The 9626-nt window shown below is 39.2% G+C and overlaps 1 protein-coding gene across 1 annotated transcript in view; it reads right to left on the bottom strand.

Annotated features, from left to right (window-relative positions):
* Ptpro (protein tyrosine phosphatase receptor type O) overlaps nt 1-9626 on the bottom strand; it is a 103173-nt gene that overhangs the window by 83362 nt on the left and 10185 nt on the right. The window contains exons 4-7 of the mRNA XM_010638440.3: nt 9376-9528; nt 7423-7866; nt 5072-5233; nt 1199-1395 (exon numbers count right to left, since the gene is read on the bottom strand). Coding sequence (XP_010636742.1) covers nt 1199-1395; nt 5072-5233; nt 7423-7866; nt 9376-9528 — 956 coding nt within the window. The remainder of the gene's footprint in view (nt 1-1198; nt 1396-5071; nt 5234-7422; nt 7867-9375; nt 9529-9626) is intronic.

The raw sequence follows: 9626 nt of genomic DNA, 5'->3' as shown, positions 1-9626 counted from the left end.
GAGACTGACCTGGAACTCACTATGTAGCCCAGGCTGGTCTCGAACTCACAGCGATCCTCGTGCCTCAGCCTCCCAAGTGCTGGGATTACAGCGGTGCGCCACCACATCTGGCTTGTTTTTATAGTTTTTAAAAAAGGAAAATAGTTTGTTTTTTTTTTTAAAGAAACAGAATAGAAAAGATAAAACCTCAACGCTTTGCTTGGTTATCTCTACCCTCCCCTGGGAAGTTTTCCTGAACAGTTTCTAAATCCTCTTCACCCTCCACCCCTATTGCTCACACTCAGTTCTTCCTTTTGTGTACTCATATGATCTCATCTTCAGGACACAGTTAGAAAGTCACTCAAGGTTATCTGTGCTCCTTATGCCTCCTTTCTTCTGGGCCCATCATATCCCAGTCCCTTGAAGATAGTATAAATCGATAAACTAGCTTAGTTGATAGGATAAAGGGCAGAAACCTGACCTTAAGAGAAGAAGATTCCAAGGTTTCCAAGAACGTTTTAAGGCAAAATGTCTTAGATCACTTATCTTAAAAAAGAAACAAAGAAAAATAAGCAAGCGATACTGTGCCCATGCCTCTCTGCTATAAATATGGACACCCTTCCACCCAGAAAATGAGCCCTTATCTTTCTAACTGTGGGTGGTCCATTGGTTTTCTCTTATTAGCCAAGCCCAGACTTCCTGCAGATTCCTACTGCCACAAACACATACATAAATACTCCTAGCTCCAGTTTATAACACACCACTCTCAAGGGCCCACACTATTTTCTTTCGGTGTGTACTTTAAACTTCGTCTCATAAATTCCCTGATTCCCGTGACAGATGTGTCCTGAAAATCCTTTTTCTGTGATGGAAGTTGGTGAATCTGCAACCTGCCTTCAGGAGGGAACGAATCTGGCTTCCCTGTCTCTGTGTTGGGGAAACTTTCTTTGAACCCTGTCTGGTGGACACCAGGACCTAGCTCCTGTTCTGTGCTCAGCAATTTCTCTTGAATAAAGAATGAAACCCAAAGGAACATGGTCCTCCCGTGCAGGTACAGGAAGATGACTGTAATTGGCAGAGTCATTTCCCACTCATCTCCGGGGTCTTCTCCTGGCTCTGGAAAACGCAGCTTCCCATCCCCCAGCCCCGTGGGTGCCCCAGCATGCTCTGGGCAGTGATCTCCTTGCTTCTCTGCAGCTCAGTGGGGGCCACCCCTTACCTGGGTGCAGTACTGCTTTTCCAGCCGCTGGCTCTCCTTCTGTTTCTGGCAGGTCAGCGACACCACAGACACAATGGTGCTGTTGTAGTTCTCTTGGGGGGACGTCCAGGACATCAAGGCAGTGGTGGAACTTAAAACGTGGACGCTCACGTGCTGGGGCTTCTCAGTCAATTCTTCAATCCACTCCCCGGCAGGACCTGAACATTTCCAATCAGATCACAAAGGAGGGTGCACTCTGAGAGGATTCAGATAAAAGAGTCCAGTTTTTAAAACTGTGCTGTTTTCTCACAGTCTTTACAGAGATATTCAAAGGAAGATGGGTGTGTCACACCAGTGATGCCTTTGACTCTCTGCCCAGCTACCTTCCTCAGTGCCACTATCTCCTTGTTGACCAAAACAACAAAAGTATCCACAGCAACAACAACAGAACAGTTTTGCTGAGAGACAAGCTCCACTTCAGTTGTCTGGGAGGATTCTGGTAAAATCTTCACCAGAGAGAATTTACTTTTCTTTTAACAGAGTGGGTATGGCCCATGGGTGTTCCTGACTCCTTCATTATAAGGATCTTTGGTTTCTAGAAATGATGACTTTGAGAGTCAAATTAGCCTCTGTTACAGTCCTGTGACAAAATGAAAGATGCATGGCAGCACTGGGAACAAAGAGGTAGACTGTAACTACATCAGCCAAGGACCAGGCAACTGCCTGCAGCAGTTAAATAAGCTGGCTAAAACCTCGGCCATATCTGGGAGACGCGGTGGGTTCCTATTACAAAGTACCCCTAGAGGTGTTCTTTATGGGTTCTGTTCTCTTAGGTTTCTATAGTGTTGCTTAGAACAGTGCTTGATGCATAGCAAGGACTCAAGAAATGCAAGCATACAACTTTCTCCTATTTGCTCAGAGTGCATTTCTCCATCTCTCAGTAGAAAGCTGCACTTCTCAAACCCGGGAGAGGAAAGGAGCCAGTTGTTTGGTCGGGGAGGGCAGACTCAGGCTGATTTGCTGTAAATGGTGTAAGGGGGTAATAGTAACAAATGATAACAATGAGGACAAAGAGATGCAGCATACATTATATACTGGGCTCTATGTTTATATATGTTTACATATTTTAATGCTTTAAGTCTTATAAGCCTATGAGGTAAACACCATTATTAAATCTCAATATGGATAGGATAAAGAGCTGGGATTCACACACACACAGGAAGTCTGATTCCAGTATCCACGTTCTCAACCCTGTCTGGGGCTTCCCGGGGCACAATGAAATAGTGAAAAGCACTGGCTTGGAAGTAGAAAATTGGCCCAAAACTCAAATTTGCTCATAGGCAAATCTTGGTCAATTGATTTAATGCCTGAATCTCAGTCACTGCATCTGTCAAATGGACAAGTCATGAGCTGTTAGGATAGAAAAATACCTTGACTCATGAGGAAACTGAAGTCCAGAGACTCAAGTGACCTGCCCACTGTCACAAAGATAAGTGCTAGGCAGGCTGCATCGGAATGGGATTCGTTGTCAAATATTCCTCAAGTATAATCCCCGTTCTGATAAGTGGGAAAGCAATTGAACCTTTTTTGACTTAGTTTTTTTTTCCACATTAAAATGGGAATAATAAAATGTTCCTTTCATGAGACTGAGACTATTGTATCTGCCTTAATTCTCATCTCTGGGAAAGCCTTCAATGCTAAGTAATGAAAAATCATAGTGCAACACATACGTGTCATTTCTCTTTTGAGACAGGGTTCAGGCTGCCCTTGAACTCACCATGTAGCCCAGGCTGACTTTGAACTTGTGGCAATCCTCCTGCCTCAGTCTCCCAAGTGCTGGGATTGCAGGCATGTACCATGATGCTTGTCACATAAATTGCAATGTAAATCAACACTGGAATGTCTGAAACAGCTTGGTCAGGAAAGTGGCTGCAAATGTTAGCTGTTGCATGACCACATTACATAAAATGAAGTTAAACTGTCCTAATTTGTTGCTCACCTACCCATTTAAGTATAAACATTCATATCTAATATACTTTTATAACCAAGAATATACATATGTTGTAAACTTGACATCTCATTACTATTGAACGGAATATTTTAAGCACTTAAAATATCATTCTTTTTATTGGCATAGAAAAAGATTTCTAGTAGCCCATATTTCCCTAGGTGATATTAAAATAAATGTCTCTGACATAATCATATACTTGAGCAATTCGGATATATTCTGAATTTCACTAGTTGCTCTGGATACTCAAGAAGAGCAGAGAGTTTGACAGATAAAAGTGACTCAGTCAATAGTAGTCAAATGTATAAAAGAAGGAATAAATGAGCAAATAGTGAAACCCCAGCCTAGGATTTCATCATTTGGTGTGAGAAGCAAGATATACACAGACAAGCTAAGCCTAGAAAACTAATCCACACTAAGTTCTCTGTTTTGTGTTGTGTGCTTTGAAACCCAATTCAGAGAAAAGCTAGCTACAGCAGGAATCACAGGGCAGTTTTGATAAGAGCTGTTAACACTTAAGTGGGTCTGCACTGGAGCAAAAGGAGACTCTCAGTCAGCAACGCCTTTGTAGCCTCATGGGAAGAACTGAACATTCAACTTTGTTCTCTTTTCCAAGTGATCTCACTTCAAAGAGCTCCCGTACTTAATATTCACGCAAGGTGATTGCCAATATCCTTTCCGTATGTCTGCTGAATATCTCAGGCTTTTCACTAGTGGTGACTTTGTTTTTTTCTGGCATTAAGGATCGAACTTTGCACTGATCTACACCCCCTACCCCCTTTTAAAATATTTAATTTCCAGACAAGGTCTTGCTAAGCCACTAAGTTGCCTGGGCTGGGGTTGAACTTTGGATCCTTCTGCTTCTCCCTCCCAGAATTCTGGGATTGTGGGTGTGAACCACCATACCTGGCTTCGTTTTTGATTTTTTAAGTGAAAAAATGTTCTACGGGGACATTTTGAAGGTTTTCTTTTGTAGTCCTAGGTTTTGAACACAGCACCTTGCGCATGCTAGGCAAGGGCTCTACCACTGATCTACATCACAACCTTTCCATCACAGGCATGCTCAATTCCAACATTTTAAGCTTTTACATAAACTGATCTTAGTCTCTGTTTTCCCTCTTCTGTCCATCTTTGTAGAAATTCTGGAGGCACAGTGATAGGTTCTATTAAAGAAAAAGATAGATTTCTTTCTGAGAGAAATTTCTGTGTAAGTTTTCTGATTTTTCTCTCTGCTGATTAAGAGGAATGGTGAAGTCCTCATAGGTTGCTCCCTGATGTTTAGCTTCTAAACTTCCAGTAAACAGAGTTGAGCTCAAGACATATAAGGCTCAAATAAATTGAGGCTGGAGATGCTGGCTATTGCTCTGGGATTACCCCACATAGAATCAGTAGAAGCCATCCTAAGACTTGTCATTGGGGCTTTTAAGATCATCCAGCTTTTTCTTCACCTGTTAACTGCATGCAGATCGCCCAGGTGTAACTACACCTAAATCTTTGTCTTCTGAACACGATAAGTTCAACACCATAATGAGATTTTCACACATTTCATGATGACCTTAAGTAAAAGTCCTATTTCCCAAACTATGTGTCCTTGATATTGGAGACTTTGGTATGGCCAATGTAGAAGGTCAGTTTGATAAATGTTCAATTATCACAAGAGCAAAAAAAAAAAAAAATCTTCAAGTTAAATCCCTGGGTAGTTTGTTAACATTACACATATATACGTATTTCTTCTGCTGTCAAAAGCTCATGTATCTGGGCCTCTCCTGACCTTGAAGATTTGTCAAGATCCCTAAGGGTTGTGAATAATTGACAACCAAGCATCATTAATCTCGCCCCTTTCATTGTTCTAGCTCCGCTATAATGCAAGTCACTTGGCTACTTACTGATATAAAAGCTGAATGATTTTGCTGACTGGCTTTTTCGAGTTTCACAAGATCCCGTGGAACTAAAGGTAGTCACAGAGAGCTTATATTTCCCAGGCTCCTTCAGTTCTGCAACAAATTCGTGTGCCTCTTCGTCTACTGTCTGATATTCAGTAAAGTTCTCTAAATAATATAAAAGAATAAAGTCAATTGATACCTGGGAGGGCCCTGGCTAGAGACGAACCAATTAATTACAAATATAGGTATTTATCACAATAGCCCCTTTGTTCTTTTTAAGTTCAATTAAGCCTCATCAACTAAAGATGCTACAAATAAAAAAATGTGAAAAAGAGTTCACATTTAATATGCGATTCAAATCAACAGAACTAGGGATGGTCCTATTGCACGTTCTTCTGTTCTTTACCCAATAAAACTATGTGTATGATAGAATAGAATGTTAGGAGAAGGTAACTGTTATTGACTTTTTCAGCTAATGTAAGAGACAAAAAGCAACTGACACCAAATATCTTATGAGCTCTTTGTTGTAGCATTAAATATTCAGAAATGCTATAAAATATACTAAATTGTTTCTAGTCAGAGAAATAGAACATATCATTTTCCTTCATCCTTTTGCTTCCAGAACTTTTAAAAAGTAAGGATTTTTTTTTTGCATTGCTTCAGTGCCTATCTCCTGCTGCTCATTGTTTTAGGCGAAGTCATTATTATCAGTTGGCAACTATAAGAATCTTTGAAGGAACATGCCATAGTGAGACAAGAGCATGACTGAACCTTCATGGAAAACAACAGTAAAAAAAATTCTGAGTTACAAACAATTTTTCATAGAATAAATTGAAGAATAGAAAAATAAAAGACAGATTTTAAAAATAAGCAATTTCAGACAAATGAGTTTTTTACTCAAATAATTGGAAATGATAAAGGATTTCAATTTTATATAATATTTGGGCATGGTTATTGATTGCTCTATCATCTAGTATAAAAGAGTGTATGAATGTATTTCATTCTAGTAAATAAAATAAATAATATGTGACTAAGTAATCCTAATGTTCTACCATGAAAATAAGGCTGCCATTGTAATTTCAAATTTTGACAATTTGACAACTTTTGCCACTCAATCTACTAGACTGGGAAATACAAAATAAAGTATGTTATCGAAAAAGGACAAACAACAAATATAACTGTAAAAATCTACCAAACCACAATGAAGGTGTGGCATGGCTGTGTTTTCATGAATTAATGGATGCAAATATAAAGAATGAATCTCAAAGGCTAGATAAGTGAATACAACCTATTATAGTACAGTGGACCCTCAAGTTAGGATCGGCCTGACATACGAACAACTTGGGTTAATTAGGTTAATGCAAGCTTCATCTGCCTCTTGTTATCTGGAGTGTGTACCCAGGTAAGCATCCAGATCTTGGCTGTATTGACATACAACTGATTTGAGTTACCACCAGCCCTTGGGATCTGATTAAGTTTGTAATTCAAGGCTCCACTGTAACATGAATTGTTGCCTAGTTTCCATTTATTTGCAGCTCCTCGGTGGGAAAATTTGAGGGGTACGTGCAGAGGGGTGCATTTCAGGGAGACTGAGTAGCCAGGCAAGCAGAGGCAAGAGTAGAGAGCCGGGTAAGAGCAGGTGTCAGACTGTTGGAGGAGTAGATAGATTTATCAGATAGATTCTTTTGCTGCATGCTTCACAAATGAGCATATGAGAAAACAAAACTTCTCCAGCAGATTCAGTAATATTGTATGATAGTTAGATCTTTAATTCAAAATATTTCCATATACAGTGGTACCTCGGTTCATGAACTTAACTTGTGCTATGATTTTGGAAAAGATGACCGTGTTTGTATTTCTGTGGGAAAGACGGCCACAGCCGTGTTTGTCACCCAATGCAGAGTTTACAAACAACAACAAAATTTTGGCAAGCATTTGCGTTTGTGAATTAGAGGATTTGTGGACAGAGATACCACTGGCCTGGGGTCATCAATGGCCTGGGATATGTGAAATGTTAGGCAGTGAAATAAGTAAAACTGGCATTAATAGCAACTTGCTAATCACTCAAACTTTCTGATTCTTTAACCTCATCTTTTTAGTTTTCTGTTCTCAGCTTGCACTGGCTATTCAGTTAAATCCTATCCTTTCTTCTCTCTCTCCCTCCCCCTTTTTTCCTCCCTCCCTCCCTTCCTTCTTCTCTTTCTTCCTCCCTCCCTCCCTCTCCTCTCTTTCTTTCTCTTTCCTTCTGACTTTTCATTGTCTACCATGTCTTACTTCCTAGACGCAAATTTTAAAATATCTGTTTCCTTTCCTTCGTTCCATCTCTTATCTCCTCTGATTTCTTACTGCTTTACCTTCTCTTTCTATGAGAATATGGAAACCATCAAAGGCAGTCGGTGGTTTGGGTGGTAACCATCTCAGTATCATTTGAACAGGGAAGAAGGCGAAAGAGCCGGGTGTGGACTTCTCGGTCTCGCCCAGTGTGCTGTGGTTTCCGGATTCCGTGGGCGCGACGCCCACAAGTTTGTCTTCATTTTCAGGAGGTGTGGATGCACTGTCCCACCAATGGGGCTGAGGGGTGGCCTCGAAGTCACTGCTGTTAAAATCAGGCCAGCCGGAAGAAGTGTTGCCGGAGGGAATTTCTGGAGTGTCGTCTGTGAAATGGAAGATTTTGCCTTTTCCTGGTGGATCTTGTGATTTTATGAATGATTCTTCTGGGAAACTGCCACTCTGTTCTTCCCAGTTGTTTTTGTTCAAGTTTACAAAATGAACAGAAATATTTCGAGGTGGATACGGGGCTGTAAAACCGAATTTTCTTTTTTAGATATTTTTAACACTGTTATACTGACTACTTCGTCTATCGATGAGTCAAATACACAAGCAGCTTTTACAAAATAGAGTTTAATTTTGTTTCTACTAAGCAGGAAGTTTACACAAAGAACAGTTGTGGTTTTAAGTATACATGCTTCAGTGGAGGATGAGTACACCCTGGCAAAATACCAGTCACGATTCAGCTACTGTGAGATTATGCCTGTCGAAATGGCAATTTAACCAAGTCTAAAACAAAGTTATTCAAATAATCTTCAGTTCACCATAATCTCACTTTAAAAATGTGTCTCTGTCCCCAGATCTTTATTAAAAAAAAGCACACCAAATAGTTTAGTTCTAGCTATCAGGGCAATAGCACTCCATGTGACAAGTCACACTGTGCCTAGAAGAATTACAGACACGAACCGCCTTTAGAGATGGCGACATCTATGTTGGAAATATGGCTTCCTGCTTCACTTCTCTAAAGTGAAACATATGAGCACAAAACGAATTTATGAATTATGGAAACAAGCACACACTGCATAATTTCTGCCTACACTGGTTTCTAACTGTCCATTACATAGTAGCTCAAAGACCAACTCCTCCACACACTTCTAATAAAAATTAATCTCTCCTTTTGTACTGTTAAGTATCGGTGTACTTATTTTATCAGATTTATCTTGTTCTGCCTTGTACTATTGCTGTTTGTACAATTTTTGAATCAGGTTTTGAAGACAGAGGTCCTGTGTCTCACCAGTCCCAGCTAATAAATATGTCTTTGCTTGAATTGAGTAAGTAAAAGCACAAATAGGACCCTCTGTGTTGGCACAGGTGATGTTAGTTCTTTAGCTATTTAGCCAAAATAATTTCCTTATCTTGGCCTAATGAAAGAGAATCATGACAATTTAGACTTTCAGAGAGTAAGGGCCTATCATAATCTGCTTGTTGCTTACATAATCACCATTGCTTACGTTGGTGATGGGTGTTAAGTAAATAGATATTTATTTTATCCATCCATCTATACTATAATAATTCTCATTAATGATGCTACTAAAATTAGCCACTGTACATTTTAGATCAACATTCCACTATTTTCTTTTAATAATTTGATGATCTGCATTAGAATGTCTCTTCTCTGTTTTTCTGCTATTGGACATTTGTCAGATTATAAAATAACAGATGTCTCGTCGATCCAGCTGAGCTACTTAATTCTCACTTCTTTTGTTGATATTGGAAACCTTTTAATTCAAAGATTATAAATCTGATTGCACTAATTCATCTTAGATTTTTCTCATTGAATTTTGCTCCATTCTTTTTCCAGTGATAGAAACTATTTTAATACATGTATTAAAATATATTATACATGCATTAGATAATACATGTTTATTTTTTCTTAGCTTTGCTGAAGAATATTTCTTAGAAAAATAGAAGATAAATATGGAAACATACAATTTAATTATCTTTTTTTTTCACTTAATTCAATTTTTCAGAAGACTTACCAGTTCTGTGCTGTTTGGGTTCATGACTGACACCACTGTATTCTACGAGGGTACTTTTATTAAAATTTGCCTCGGATACCAGCTGAAAGGTGATGTTACTGTAACATATTCCTGGCAGCCAATGGTTAAATACTGTTTTTCCCTTAAAGAAATCTGTGAAGAGAAGAATCAATTACATCAAAAGAAGGATCTTCTAAATGCCACACACTTGTGGAAAGTTCTAAACAATTGCAATTAAATATATATATATA

The sequence above is a fragment of the Fukomys damarensis genome, unplaced genomic scaffold (assembly GCF_012274545.1).
Source record: "Fukomys damarensis isolate Sample0158 unplaced genomic scaffold, DMR_v1.0_HiC HiC_scaffold_19, whole genome shotgun sequence".
In the NCBI taxonomy this organism is placed as follows: Eukaryota; Metazoa; Chordata; class Mammalia; order Rodentia; family Bathyergidae; genus Fukomys; species Fukomys damarensis.
The sequence above is the reverse complement of the archived record's forward strand: the minus strand, read 5'-3'. Positions and strand labels throughout refer to the sequence as shown.